This window comes from Schistocerca americana, chromosome 2, assembly GCF_021461395.2.
Source record: "Schistocerca americana isolate TAMUIC-IGC-003095 chromosome 2, iqSchAmer2.1, whole genome shotgun sequence".
In the NCBI taxonomy this organism is placed as follows: domain Eukaryota; kingdom Metazoa; phylum Arthropoda; class Insecta; order Orthoptera; family Acrididae; genus Schistocerca; species Schistocerca americana.
In genome coordinates, this window is record NC_060120.1 from 536,802,085 (window position 1) to 536,817,290 (window position 15,206).

Sequence of the window (15,206 nt, forward strand, 5' to 3'; positions counted from 1 at the left end):
TCTTTGCCAGTCCATGTCCAACATGAGGTTGTATTACATCTAATGAAATCACCAGCAGAACATTTTAATATATAACATCTCTTTTTCACTTTGATTGTTGGCTTACTTCAGTATCCATTACATCACAAAATCTACATACCTTTTCCTCTCTCCTTTTCTTATAAACATGCTTCTGTTTGTGAAACCAGGGGCTGTCTGTCTTTCATGTGTGACTGTGAATTCACTGTTGGCTTTTATGCTATTAATTATACCTTTCATACGAGGGTTGGAACTTAAAATAGTGGCAACTATATATTCACAACCGATACAAGAGAGTTACATGTTTGCACCTGTTACTGTCCTTCAAAGTGGTCACCAGTGTTGTGTAGAACCTGTTGCTAGTCATGTGGAAGGCATAGTATACCGTTAGCAGAGCCTGTTCTGTTGATGGTGTGAATGGAGCGGTCTACTGCCTGTTGATTCTCTGTAACAATTCTGAAGCGAATGCTACGAAGTGGTTCCTTCATCTTGGGAATCAAATCAAAGTCACAAGAACTTAAGTCGGTGGAGTGTGGTGGACGGTGTAGTACTTCCCAGTCCCATCGACCGAAAAGAGCAGCCACAGCTTGCGCTGTATGCGCCCACGCATTGTTGTGCAAAATGATGGGTGGGTTGTGCAGAAAGTGTTGCCGCTTCTTTCTCAACGCTGGTCGCAGGTGATGCTCCAAAAACGAACGGTAATATAGAAGTTTGACTGTCTGCCATGGAGAAATGAAATGCGTTACAATAACACCATCACAGTTGTACACGAAAATCACTTAACTTTCACCATACTGGGGCTCTGACGCACTTTTGACTTTCGCAGCAACCCATAACGACACCATTCGTGACTGGTGTTTCAGTTTGGCTTGTACGATGTGGCCCATGTCTCATCCAGTGTTACGATACAGCGTAAGAAATCCTCTCCTTCGCGCTCATAGAGCTCCAAGTGCATCTGAGCAGCATTGAAATGCATTCATTTCAGCATTTCCATCAAGTCATGTGGAACCCATCGTGATGCAGTTTTTCGCATGCCCACGTGTTCGCTCAGGATGTGAAGCACAGTTGTATGCTCTAATCCAGTTTTGTGGGCGTGCTCACGAATCATATGGCATCGATCACTGTCCACTAACACACCAAAAGCATGCACATCTTCTTCAGAGATGCTAGGATGACCTGCCCAATGCATGTCTGCCACAGTTTGCCGACCTTCATTTATGCAGCGTGCCACTGTTCTGTACAGCAATGCTGATTCCCCGCACGCGTCTTGAAGACCTTGATGACACTGTCATGCTGTAAGACCTCTGGCACATTCAGTCTTGATCGAACTCCATTGTTCCTGTTTCGAAAACGTAGTGACACCATTACGTTAGACTGCTCACTCGCAAGTGAATGTGTTTCCCTCGATTGTGCGCATGCTGGTGACGTGGGACTGGCGAGTACACTTGCTCAGAGGTAAGGTGGGTATGTTGTCAACGTGTGCTATCAGCGACAATAGTAGATTCCATTGCATAGTGTCTCCACAGCAGTGTTGCCACTATTTAAGTTCCAACCTATGTATGAGGGTCACTCCAAAAGAAATGCATGCTATTTTTGTAAAAACTCAGTTTTCATTCTGCATATGCGAAAGTTTTACAGTGTGTAGATTCATCCTTCCTGCTTGTTTTCAAACTTACCGTATTTACTCAAATCTAAACCACACTCAAATCTAAGCCGCACCTGAAAAATGAGACTCGAAATCAAGAAACAAAAATTTTTCCCGAATCTAAGCCGCACCTGAAATTTGAGACTCGAAATTCAAGGGGAGAGAAGTTTTAGGCCGCACCTCCAAATCGAAACAAAGTTGGTCCATTGTAATATGAGACACAATTTAGGTCGAATGAATGACGATACAGCTACAGTAGTTCGGTTCGAGTCGTAAGCTTAGCAGTTAAGCTTCACCAGGTAGCCATTGCTATGCGTCAGGTGCTCCATCCGTATTTATACGGATACCCTTCCTTTTTCACGTGCTTAGTCTGGTTTGAATTGATTGCTTATTTTTCTTTGATCTGATAAGTGCTGTTACTTTGTTATAGGTGTTTACGACACTCTAAGCTGAAAATGCATTATTGTACTGTGTAATGCATTGTTTGTCGCATTCTGATAATGAGTGTTTACGACCTGTCGCCGCTCGCGGCATGGCTTGCTTTTGTACACACTACCGCCGCTTCCAATTAAAAAAAAAAAAAGAGGAATCATCTCATTAGCAAAACAATGGCAAAAAAAGACTGCTATTTGTTGTTACTTACACTGCTGCTTTCTTTGATAATGATCAACAAGAACCAAATAATAGACTGTGTATGATAGATGTTGTGAAGGAGAGTTTAGCGAAAATTTTTCTCCGTTTGAAAATCTTTGCAGATGCCTCTTTAGTACATTACATTCTGCACAGAAATTAGTCATCTTAGATTTAAAAATCTAGTTAGTTGTCGTGCTTCATTTCTGACTGTATCTCTAATCGGCGTAGGAATAATACTAATATAAACATGGCATAATATGTATATTCTTCCGCGTTTGCTGTTGTCTCACTCTAGTTTCGTAGTTTATTAGGCAGACAGGATTTAAATGAGATAGCAGCAAACACATGGCAAAATGTTTATATTCGTATTATTCTTATGATGAAGAGAATACTGCATGTGATTCACAATTCATAAAAGTTCCTATTAGCAACCATCTTTTGTCACAGGTAGGAAAAAATTCAGAACGTAGAGTTGGGCATATTCACAAACATCCCAAACAGTCTTGCCAGTCGGATTTTTGTAGTACGTTGAAAGGCTGCTACATTCGAAGATGAACAATGCGGATAACTTTGTTGGATAATGTATGAAAATGCAGTGGTCGAAACTCGGGGCGTAGAAAAAAAGCTTGTCTTCCACCTTTTTTTTTTTAATTTATTTACTGACACAGAGGTTTTGGCGCCAGTATTTATCTTTGTGCCTGCAAAGCATGCCTGTGTAGCGCTACATATATTCAACGGCAAAAGTTAGTTGTGGCAGCACCTACCAACATTTTACAGAACTTCCGCTTACTTTGCACTCGATTCTAAGCTGCAGGCGGTTTTTTGGATTACAAAAACCGGAAAAAAAGTGCCGCTTAGCTTCAAGTAAATACGGTAGTTCAACCTGTTCCTGTGAGTGGCGCCGTCACAGCATGTCTTCAAGATGGCTGCTACACTTGACGTTCATCAAAAGCAATGTGCTGTCATAGAATTCCTGTGCTGTGAAAATGAGACAGTGGGAAACATCCACAAGAGGTTGAAAAAGGTGAATGGAGATGCTGCTGTCGATGCCAGTACAGTTAGTCGGTGGGCAAGCAGGTTACATGATGAAAGCGGGCGCGGCAATATTGAGGATTGTCCTTGCAGCGGCAGGCCTCGTACTCCACATACTCCAGACAATGTGCAGAGAGTTAACGAATTGGTGACTGCTGACAGATGCATCACATTGAACGAATTGTCACGCTACATTGGGATAGGGGAAGGAAGTGTTTGCAGAATACTGAAAGTGTTGGCGTTAAAAAAAGTTTGTGCCAGGTGGGTTCCCTGGATGTTGACAGTGGCTCACAAAGAAACAAGAAAATCGGTATGCAGCGAACTTTTGGAACAGTACGAGAATGGTGGAGATGAATTTCTTGGAAGAATTGTGACAGGTGATGAAACATGGCTCCATCATTTTTCATCAGAGACGAAGAGGCAATCAGTGGAGTGGCATCATGCAAATTCACCCAAGGAAAAAAAAATTCAAAACCACACCTTCTGCTGGAAAAGTTATGGCTATGGTGTTTTTCGATTCTGAAGGACCCTTGCTTGTGGACATCATGCCAAATGGAACCACCATAAATTCTGATGCATATGTGACGACACTGAAGAAACTTCAGGCTCGACTGAGTCGTGTTCGACCACGTCTGCGAAAGCAGGATGTTTTGCTTTTGCATGACAATGCATGGCCACATTTCAGTCAAAAAACCATGAAAGCAATCACAAAACTCGGATGGACAACATTGAAACACCCACCTTACAGTCCTGACCTGGCTCCATGTGACTATCATCTCTTTGGGAAACTGAAAGACACTCTTTGTGGAACAAGGTTTGAAGATGATGACTCCCCTGTGCACACTGCCAAATAGTGGCTCCAACAGGTTGGTCCATAATTTTACCGTGCGGGTATACAGGCGCTGGTTCCAAGATGGCATAAGGCAGTTGAGAGGGATGGAAATTATGTGTAGAAATGAAAATATTGTTCCTAAAGTGTGTATCTACACACTGTAAAACTTTCAAGCATGTAGAATAAAAGATGGATTTTTTAAAAAATAGTGTGCATTTCTTTTGGAATAACCCTTGTATATTATTTTTTGGTTAGCAGTTAATTTCCCGTCATACATCTTCCCAAGTGGATATTGTTTCAAATTTTCACCCCAAAGGATATTTTTAGAAGTATGACAGCATGTTTATTATTTTATGTGTGTTACAGCAGTACTATTATTATTTTTTTAGATATCAAATATTGGAGTGAGAGATATTGGCAATGGCTAACACCACAACTATTAATTGCCATGTGATGTTTAAAACTTCATGCATGTTGAGACTGAGACCAGGAAGTGGTTCTTGAGCACAGTATACATATGTTTATATTCCAGACAAAAATTAGTTTTTTATCATGTGTGTCTTAATGATTCTTTTATTTACTTGTGAAAGAAAGCCTTTGTTTGTACTGTGTAAATTTTTTGACCAAAATTATTGTTTGTAAACTGTCCAGTAGCTAAAGAAATATATGTACACTCTATTATAAAATTATTAATAGTTTTGTAACCTTGGTTACTATTGTAATCACATGAAATTGAAATTGTATTAAAATAAAAATATTAAGATTCGAATTCGGTGTCTTGAGCTTCGAGCTCTTCTTCTTCTTCTTCTTTTTTAAATTCAAAGGCTGTAAGAAAATTGCCAAGTCACCTGAAAAAGTGTTCTCTCTCTCTCTCTCTCTCTCTCTCTCTCTCTCTCTCTCTCTCTGTTGCCTCTTTCTTGTTGTAGTGGCACATCCATTAAATTTTTTATCTTTATTGGGCAGGCTCTGTCTTCAACTCGTGTAATAACTATTATAATATGGACTTACCCTATGTCCTCTTAAATTTTTCTCGTTTAAAGGCCTTATTCTATAAAGAGGACAAAATTTTAATTTTTTCTGACTTTTCAAACCTGTGCTTATGTCCTTAATCTAATGGTGTTTTCACATTGACTCCATGAAGTCACCAAAGTCTAGAAATGTAAGTTCCCCATCCTGACCCTCAAGGTGCCATTAACATTTAATTTGCTTTGGTTTGAGATTCAGGTCTTTGAATTCATGTTGAAAATGACATTGTTAGTGCAGCAGCCTGTGAATAAGTAATATGTTGAATTTCTTTTGTATGTAACTGTTTGTAATAAAAGAAACTATGACAGCTATGCTATGTCAACAATATCTGCATTGCAGTTAAATATTTTTCCAATATGTGTTAATTAGTAACTTTATACACAGATCAGATTCACAATGGGGAACACATCAACAGATCAAACATAGAAAACATATACAACTGAAAAAATGAAAATAAGTTATTTTTATATGGTTACATGCTGGCCATTTACAGGATATTATTCTTAAAAAAAAAATAATTAACTGTGCTCAAGATTTTTTCTGTTGTATAGAAGTACTTGTTAAACTTGTTTACTAAACATCCGAAAAAGTTTCTGCTATCTGTCTGACATTTTATTTCTGTGGGTAGATTGTCAAAGAGTTTCATAGCTGCATATTTCACATCTTACATTTATTAATTGATGGTGAGATCATTTTTCCTTTAAGTGAATGAGTGGATTGTGAGGCCATTGCTAATATTCCTAGCTACTGAAAGAGATAGCTGCAAGATGTACAGGTGTGAACTCTACAAATAATTCTATTCACTTTCTTTTATCCAGTAAACATCTTTTGTCTAAGAGACGAGTTAGCCCGAGATATCAGTGAATGAAAATATGTGAAATCTGTTTACTAATTACTTCTGTATACCATTGTTGGCAATTATTTTTATGGCAAAAGTAGCTGAACCTAAAAGTTTTAGTAGGTGAAATGTTTCCAGGTAGATGAGAACAGACAAATACTTAAATTTGTTTCTGTTGTCTGTCTACAAAATAAATGGTGGTGTAACTTCTAATTTTTATAGCTTCTCAGTTAAACACTTGCTTCATGTTCACTTCCTTGCAATGTCAGGCAATTTATGACATGCTAACTAAGGAATTCTTACTTGCAACAAAGAATTTAACTTGGAGACATTTAATAGAAAATGATAGCTACCATTATGATTCTTTTATAATTTTGCAATAATGAATGTTGAACATAGACATTATTTGAGTTCATTTCATAAATTACAATTGAGGTTTTAAAATTTTGGAAAGCTGAGTAGTAATTCCATATTTGCTTTTGTATGAACTTTGTGTATGATAACTGTTTAACCGAAATATCCCCCAACTTGTGTAAATATGTGATTTTATTTGTCAACACAATGCCTCATATAAAAATCTTAATTGTTTCATTATTACATTAAAGTATTTTTTCCTTACATGTTTTCACTGTAATGTCAACATAAGTTATTTAATACGTTTTTAATGCCAGCATAAAGGTAATACCGTAAGTATAGCAGTAAATCTGTTCATTTACTTCACATGGCAACTATGAAGATCTTTACAGTACAACATTCATCCTATTTCATAGAGAAGATGTAATAAGTTTACTAATTACCTCCCAGTCTGTCTTTTTTATCTGAATCATATTGTCATAAAGTGTAGAAAACAGAATGTGCTTCACATATGCAGGTATGGGAGTATTGCTGTATCCAAAATACCTGACATCACTCTGTTCATTATGTACTGCCTCATTCTACTACGTTATATACCCCCCACCCCTCTCCCCTCCCCTCCCCTCCCCTCCCCTCCCCAGAGTATGACACTGGATTATGGGCGAGACACTGATGTGACATACATGTAGCAGGTTAGGAAGTTTGTTATACAAAGTAAATACAGTGACTGTATCTCTTTATAAGAATAAACTGGAACTATCAGGTGGGTGATTTGTTGAATTGAAATTCAATCCAGGTAATGGACAGGACCTGGTGGATGCAGTAGGCTTACCCAGCTTTCTTGAGACACTTGGATATAAGAAACTGTAGAGGATAGAGTTACCACAATGCACCAAATATGTCAGGTATGTATTTACTCTGGGTTGGAGGCTAGAATCAAAGCTGTCTCTCCTTATGTTTACTATACTCCTCATTCAGTGGACACAATGAATTTGGTGGATTCAAGCGCAATGCAACTCCTTTTTTACAACATTTTGCAAGAAATATTTAATTAATTCAGTGATTGTAATCAGTGATAAAATCATTTAAGCACATTTTTCAATAAAGGCAAGCGGACTGCTAAATCCCTCTCTATAGCACGATGGTCTGCTAGAGAAGAAGCTTGCAGAAGCTTGAGCAAAGATGGTTAGGCAGTCATCAGAGCACTGTTGTCAATCATTAGGAATGAAAGTGAAAAGTCTTTGTTGAAATCTGAAGCTAGAAGCATAATGAGTAATTGTATAGTTTTGAGATATCTTTTATGAATCCAATTTGGGATTCAATTCCTAAAAGATTCAGTGTTCTAAGTAAGTACTCATGAACATAGCCACGCTTCTGAAATTGTACAGTTCCATAGTTGGTTTATTACAGGATGTGAAAATGTGGTATAAGAAAACGAAAAATCTGAGCATTAAAGAAATTAATGAATCAGATGACATGCAGATATCTTTCCTTTTGATTTCGGATGACTTGATTGAATAAGTGAACAAGAGAGTATTTTCTTATAAGGACTTCAGTGAACCATTTATGTTTTAGTCAGACCTGAAGAAGATAAGTGCACTTGAAATCCAGGAAGTGTTGTCCAGGCTTCAGCAAGTCTGCAGTTCAGATCTTGAAGAATCAGAATTTGTACTTGAATGTTTACACTTAAAAAGCTACCCTTCTGATGTAAAGAATGAAAATGAGTCATACTTTCTTACAGAAATATGCGAGATCCTAAGTGGTAGCAAATTATAGAATGTTTACCCAAATTTGAGTGCAGCTCTTCAAATATACTTCGGTACTCCTGCTTCCGTTTGATTAATAGAAAAGTCATTTCCTTTTGTAAGACACATTAATAATTGTTAATGACATCACAAAAAAGGATTGTCTTACTTGCCTTGGTTTTCTTCCTATTAAATCATACTTGCTAGTGAAACTGGAATATGAAGAAATCAGAAACTTGTTTGCGAATGACAGGGTAAAGACAAAAAACTGTGTTATTTCAAAAATCAGTGTTTTGCTCCACGTTACCTTTCTAAATGTAATGTTACTTCAAACTTCCTGGCAGATTAAAACTGTGTGCCGGACCAAGACCTGGGACCTTTGCCTTTGCAGGCAAGTGCTCTAACCACCTGAGCTACTCAAGCATGACTCACGACCCGTCCTCACAGCTTCAGTTTCACTCTGCAGCAGAGAGTGCGCTGATATGAAACTTCTTGGCAGATTAAAACTGTGTACCTGACCGATACTCAAGCTCGAGACCTTCGCCTTTCATGGGCAAGTGCACAATCAGTGCACACTGTGCTGCAGAGTGAAAATCTTATTCTGGAAACATCCCCCGGGCAGTGGCTAAGCCATGTCTCCACAATATATTTTCTTCCAGGAGTGCTAGTTCTGTAACGTTCGCAGGAGAGCTTCTGTGAAGTTTGGAAGGTAGGAGACAAGGTACTTGATCAACAATGAAGAAGAAAAAAAAAAAAAAGGCAACAACAGCAAACGATGGTTATTAGAGCATTTGCCCATGAATGGCAAAGGTTCTGAGTATGTGTCTCTGGCACACAGTTTTAATCTGCCAGGAAGTTTCATATCAGCGCACACTCCACTGCAGTGTGAAAATCCCACTCTGTAATGTACTTGTTTGTATTGTTTCTATTTAATGTCAATAAAAACATGAATAATAGTGTTTTCATTTATATTTATTGTATGACACTTTACTAAGTTTTTCTACTTGTAGTTTTTACAAAAGCATGGTTTTAGGTTTGCATCTCATAGTAAAGTACTACACAGGCAAAACATATGCCCACATGTTATGGGAACTCTAAGAATTAATTTTCTGTGTTTCAAGGTTCTGGGGGGGGGGGGGGGGGTGTGAAAACAGAATTTTTTTTCTCTCTTTCCCCCTCCCCCCCTCCCCCCCCCCCCCCCTCACCCTCAGAGTGTCAGAGATCTTAAATATGGGCCTGACCATGCCCAACCCCACTAGGTGTCAGCCTCTACTGCCTGAGAGGACAAGAAATGAAAAATGGGATATGAAGTTTTCAAGAATATAGGTCACAAAAAATTTGCAAATTTTCTAAAATTCAACAAAGTGAAGTTCAGGGTAAGAATCGCAATAAGAAAACATTATCTTCTGCAGCCATGTCACATACTTCGGGTCAGGAAATGGGTTTGTTTGCAGGAAGACACGTTTCCACATGGACAATGTGGTGTCATCTGGACCACCACAAACTGCTAGCATGGCGATCATTCTTGCAACAGAGATATAATTTAAGTAACCAATTACCGAGTAGAGTCACCTTGCAACAGACTCTTTGACCCCATCCTAAACTGATATATCCTAAAATCTGTTTTTGTTATACATAAGACGTGTTTTTAACTAGAACACAATATTGCTGATTGAGTGTTGATTCCTTAGATACCATGCAACCATTCTGAAACTGTATTGTAGTATCCCAATTTTCGAGTAAAATAATTACCTCATATTTTGTTACCTTGAGTTTGAGGATCTATAACAACTGAAGATGATAATAGGATAACAGTTTTCGTGGGTGACCTACTGTTTTAGTTAATTCCGAACCCGTATCGCATATTGACATACGGATAAGTTATTGGTGTGCCGTATCGAAAGTCAGTTAAACGATCTCGTCAAAAGTAAAGTTCCTTCAACTTATCCTAGAGGAGATACGATAATATTTTACACTTATAAATGGAATACAGACGCATAATATGAATAATCGCAATATTAAATTCTCCGTAACTTTCGAAATACATGTTCGCAAAATCTAAGACCGCTTTTGGAATCAGCACATTAATATTTTAATATTAGACATATTACACATCGTTTCACAGTCATTCTGAAGTTTTGTTTTACTAAGATAGCAGAATGAGCCATGGAAGAAATAACTGACTCAAATATTGTTGCTACCACTTTGTATGCATTCCGATTGCTTTAATATACAAAGGACAAACCCTTTTGTGTAAAAACTAAAATAAAATGCGGTAGTGTGAACCATTCAGGCAGCTCAATTCTTCTGTGAAATACCTTAAAATGTGGACGCCTATTGTAATTACAATCAGCTTGATTCAAAAAATGCGTTGGAAGAATCTCGGAAAAGGAAAATATCGTTACGGCAGACCCCCGAAATATATGCTGTACCTTCAGTAACCCTCCAGGACAAAATGAAGGAAATTCATACAGGAAAAATGGGCGTCTTTGCGTTCTTGTTGCGGAGGTTTGTTAATTTTACATTACTTTCTTATTTAGAGGTTTATGTTCTGAAATGCTTAAATTTCATGATATATCTTTTCAAGAACGTAAAAGACAGATTGGACATACCAGGTGATCAAAAAGTCAGTATAAATTTGAAAACTGAATAAATCAGGGAATAATGTAGACAGAGAGGTACAAATTGACACACGTGCTTGGAATGACGGTTTTATTAGAACCAAAAAAATACAAAAGCTCAAAAAAATGTCAGACAGATGGCGCTTCATCTGATCAGAATAGCAATAATTAGCATAACAAAGTAAGACAAAGCAAAGATGATGTTCTTTACAGGAAATGTTCAATATGTCCACCATCATTCTTCAAGAATAATGTTGTGAACAGCACTGTAAAGCATGTCCGGAGTTATGGTGAGGCATTGGCGTCGGATGTTGTCTTTCAGCATCCGTAGAGACATCGGTCGATCACGATACACTTGCGATTTCAGGTAACCCCAAAGCCAATAATCGCACGGACTGAGGTCTGGGGACATGAGAGGCCAAGCATGACGAAAGTGGCGGCTGCGCACACGATCATCACCAAACGACGCGCGCAAAAGATCTTTCACGCGTCTTGCAATACTTTTTTGTTCTAATAAAATCCCATGTCATTCCAAGCATGTGTGTCCATTTTTACCTCTCTATCTACAATATTCCGTGGTTTATTAAGTTTTCAAATTTATACTGACTTTTTGATCACCCGGTATTTTGAAATACCATACTGAAATTTAAATACGAGTGTTCGCAGTTAACGAACTAAAGGTCTTGCGACGAAGTGAACCATATTTAAGTTATAGGCTATGATGTTGTTCCAAAACACTGAGTAATAAAATTATTGTGTATTTCATTTCCTTATACAACATTTAGTCCAAGAGAATTAGAGGATTAAGTCCCATAAGACTTCACACACACACACACACACACACACACACACACACACACACACACACGCGCACACACAATTAGAGGATGTTACTGCGAGCTTATAGCGTTCGTTTTAAGTGTCCGATACTAACGCAGGCGCATGTAGCTTCGTGTTCCCGTGATATTTCGTTGCTGGCCGAAATTATCCCACTTCCTGGGAAACTTCGACCACAATTAAAAATTTTATATAGTAAACGAAAGTGTCCTGACAGTTAATAATATACCATGGAGAACGATCTCTTATTTGGTCACAACATTTGATTTACATCTTCACATTAAAATTCATAGAGAACCTCAAAAACTGGTTGTAGTTAGTCCTTTTACGTTACATATTTATGTTTAGCTTTTGTGATCTCAGACCCCCTAAACTGCTGGGGAGAAGCATGTCTGCATATAGTTTTTAGATGGACGCCACAAACAGTTGTGAATGAATTGATGTTAAGGTAGGTCGTTAACTGCTACCAGAAATGGTAGCTCTATGTGCTAAATTTCGCCCACTGGTCACTCAAAAATCACATAAAAATTTAATCATATGTTCTATCTGCTATACAGTAGACAAAAATCAGTTGAAATTTCGTTGTTTGCTATCCAGTCCGGTGTTGCAGTTTTAATGGCCTGCACTGTAGCTTGCTTCACAAGATTTCATCCAGGGCTCCGTTGGATGGATAAACCTTATCGATTTTCCCGTGAGATATCCATAGAAAGAAGTGTCTTTTATTGTGAGCAGTAAAGAAAGGAGGATAATGGTAGAGACACTATGTGTGTATCCGGTGTAACTCCCTTGTGACAAGATATCTCAATAGTGTGTCTACTGTGCCTCATAAGTGGCTACACACGAAGAATTATTCTCTTCCCGGATGCTAAGTGCTTAGGGTGGGCACCTTCCATCATGCATATTATCGTTTTTCGCAAGAGGTTTTCGATCACTGAGCTCTTGAGATGGAAAGGAAACACCTGTTCCGCAGTAATCAGAATAAGGCCTTATCCAGATCGGTCTCGCACGATGGCTTAGTCAGAGATATACTGGTTGATAACACCAGGTGGTCTGTCTAATACACAGAGTGCCTTGGCATTATGTCATCAGATTACGGTCGTCTGCGGAAACCACTGTACAACCTGAAGAATAACGATGTACTTGAGTGTGTCCACTTTATCATAACGAGGCCCATGAAGACAAGCATGCGTAGTATCTCCTGCAACATAGCAGTGCTTGACGCACGCATCTTTATCGACTTACATATTCCACAAGTTTTCGTATGGTGCATGACAGAGGGTACCCTGTACCTCTACTACAGTAAAAAAATGAAAGTCAGTGTAAGTTGATATCTGACAGTTGCAGTGGACTGTGAGCGGCAGCTTCGTGGGACTACCCGAACTATTTTGTAAACGTCTTTGTAGCAACGTCTTAGTGCTGTCACAGCTCTGTAGTCGGCTACCGTTTTCGGCTACAGCCGTTGGCTAGGCGCAAATTGAGACGCGTATAGCGCGTGTGGCGCGAAGCAGCGCAGCGCGCGTTTTTGTAACATCACAGGTTCAAATGGGACCGCGCAAATTGTGACGCGACGCGACTGGGACGCGACACGCGCCTGCGCCAGGTCGCGCGGCGTTGTGGTTGAGGCACAGTTTCTCGCGCCGCACGTCGCGCTTGCCTCGCTAGCACCGTGGGAAATTTGAGGCGGGGAGCGCAAAAGTAGCCCGGCCATATGCTCACATCGGAACGGCGCATATCAGCATTGGTAGTATTGCCAATACGATAAATTTTGCCTTACTGTGTCCTGAATTTTATTGCCTTTGGGTAGTGTTTCGTCTTTCGCCATTTAAACGCCCCAGCTTTCTTCGTTAGCACGATATACACTCCTGGAAATTGAAATAAGAACACCGTGAATTCATTGTCCCAGGAAGGGGAAACTTTATTGACACATTCCTGGGGTCAGATACATCACATGATCACACTGACAGAACCACAGGCACATAGACACAGGCAACAGAGCATGCACAATGTCGGCACTAGTACAGTGTATATCCACCTTTCGCAGCAATGCAGGCTGCTATTCTCCCATGGAGACGATCGTAGAGATGCTGGATGTAGTCCTGTGGAACGGCTTGCCATGCCATTTCCACCTGGCGCCTCAGTTGGACCAACGTTCGTGCTGGACGTGCAGACCGCGTGAGACGACGCTTCATCCAGTCCCAAACATGCTCAATGGGGGACAGATCCGGAGATCTTGCTGGCCAGGGTAGTTGACTTACACCTTCTACAGCACGTTGGGTGGCACGGGATACATGCGGACGTGCATTGTCCTGTTGGAACAGCAAGTTCCCTTGCCGGTCTAGGAATGGTAGAACGATGGGTTCGATGACGGTTTGGATGTACCGTGCACTATTCAGTGTCCCCTCGACGATCACCAGTGGTGTACGGCCAGTGTAGGAGATCGCTCCCCACACCATGATGCCGGGTGTTGGCCCTGTGTGCCTCGGTCGTATGCAGTCCCGATTGTGGCGCTCACCTGCACGGCGCCAAACACGCATACGACCATCATTGGCACCAAGGCAGAAGCGACTCTCATCGCTGAAGACGACACGTCTCCATTCGTCCCTCCATTCACGCCTGTCGCGACACCACTGGAGGCGGGCTGCACGATGTTGGGGCGTGAGCGGAAGACGGCCTAACGGTGTGCGGGACCGTAGCCCAGCTTCATGGAGACGGTTGCGAATGGTCCTCGCCGATACCCCAGGAGCAACAGTGTCCCTAATTTGCTGGGAAGTGGCGGTGCGGTCCCCTACGGCACTGCGTAGGATCCTACGGTCTTGGCGTGCATCCGTGCGTCGCTGCGGTCCGGTCCCAGGTCGACGGGCACGTGCACCTTCCGCCGACCACTGGCGACAACATCGATGTACTGTGGAGACCTCACGCCCCACGTGTTGAGCAATTCGGCGGTACGTCCACCCGGCCTCCCGCATGCCCACTATACGCCCTCGCTCAAAGTCCGTCAACCGCACATACGGTTCACGTCCACGCTGTTGCGGCATGCTACCAGTGTTAAAGACTGCGATGGAGCTCCGTATGCCACGGCAAACTGGCTGACACTGACGGCGGCGGTGCACAAATGCTGCGCAGCTAGCGCCATTCGACGGCCAACACCGCGGTTCCTGGTGTGTCCGCTGTGCCGTGCGTGTGATCATTGCTTGTACAGCCCTCTCGCAGTGTCCGGAGCAAGTATGGTGGGTCTGACACACCGGTGTCAATGTGTTCTTTTTTCCATTTCCAGGAGTGTACTTTTCTGTTATTTATATCTGCATAGTTTTGTTTTGTTTTTCTTCTGTCAAGAAAAATGTATACTTCAGTAACTGATGAGCCATTGGCCGCTGGAATTGCACCATATGCCTCCGCGATGTTTTCAGCTCGCAAGAAGGGACAGGGTGTAGTGAATAAGGAAGCAAGGAATAATATAAAATCATGTGATTAAGAATCAAGGCAGGAAAGTAAAGCAAGGTTATATTCTCGCTGCCTAGTAAGCTAGCGGATCTGTACGATCTGTTACAAAAATTTAGAGAGGGATAATCTCTACAGGTGTGTTCCCTCTGTGCTTGTGGTAAAAAGCGTCCAAGATCTGAAGTAT

At 40.7% G+C, this 15,206-nt stretch overlaps 1 protein-coding gene across 3 annotated transcripts in view; it reads left to right on the forward strand.

The window, feature by feature from the left end:
- LOC124593745 (DNA repair protein RAD51 homolog 3-like) overlaps positions 1–5,497 on the forward strand; it is a 29,020-nt gene extending 23,523 nt beyond the window's left edge. For all 3 annotated transcript variants that reach the window (XM_047132079.1, XM_047132080.1, XM_047132081.1), the window contains one exon: positions 4,550–5,497. In XM_047132079.1, coding sequence (XP_046988035.1) covers positions 4,550–4,588 — 39 coding nt within the window. In that variant the 3' untranslated portion in view covers positions 4,589–5,497. The remainder of the gene's footprint in view (positions 1–4,549) is intronic.
- The last annotated feature ends 9,709 nt before the right edge of the window (positions 5,498–15,206 follow it).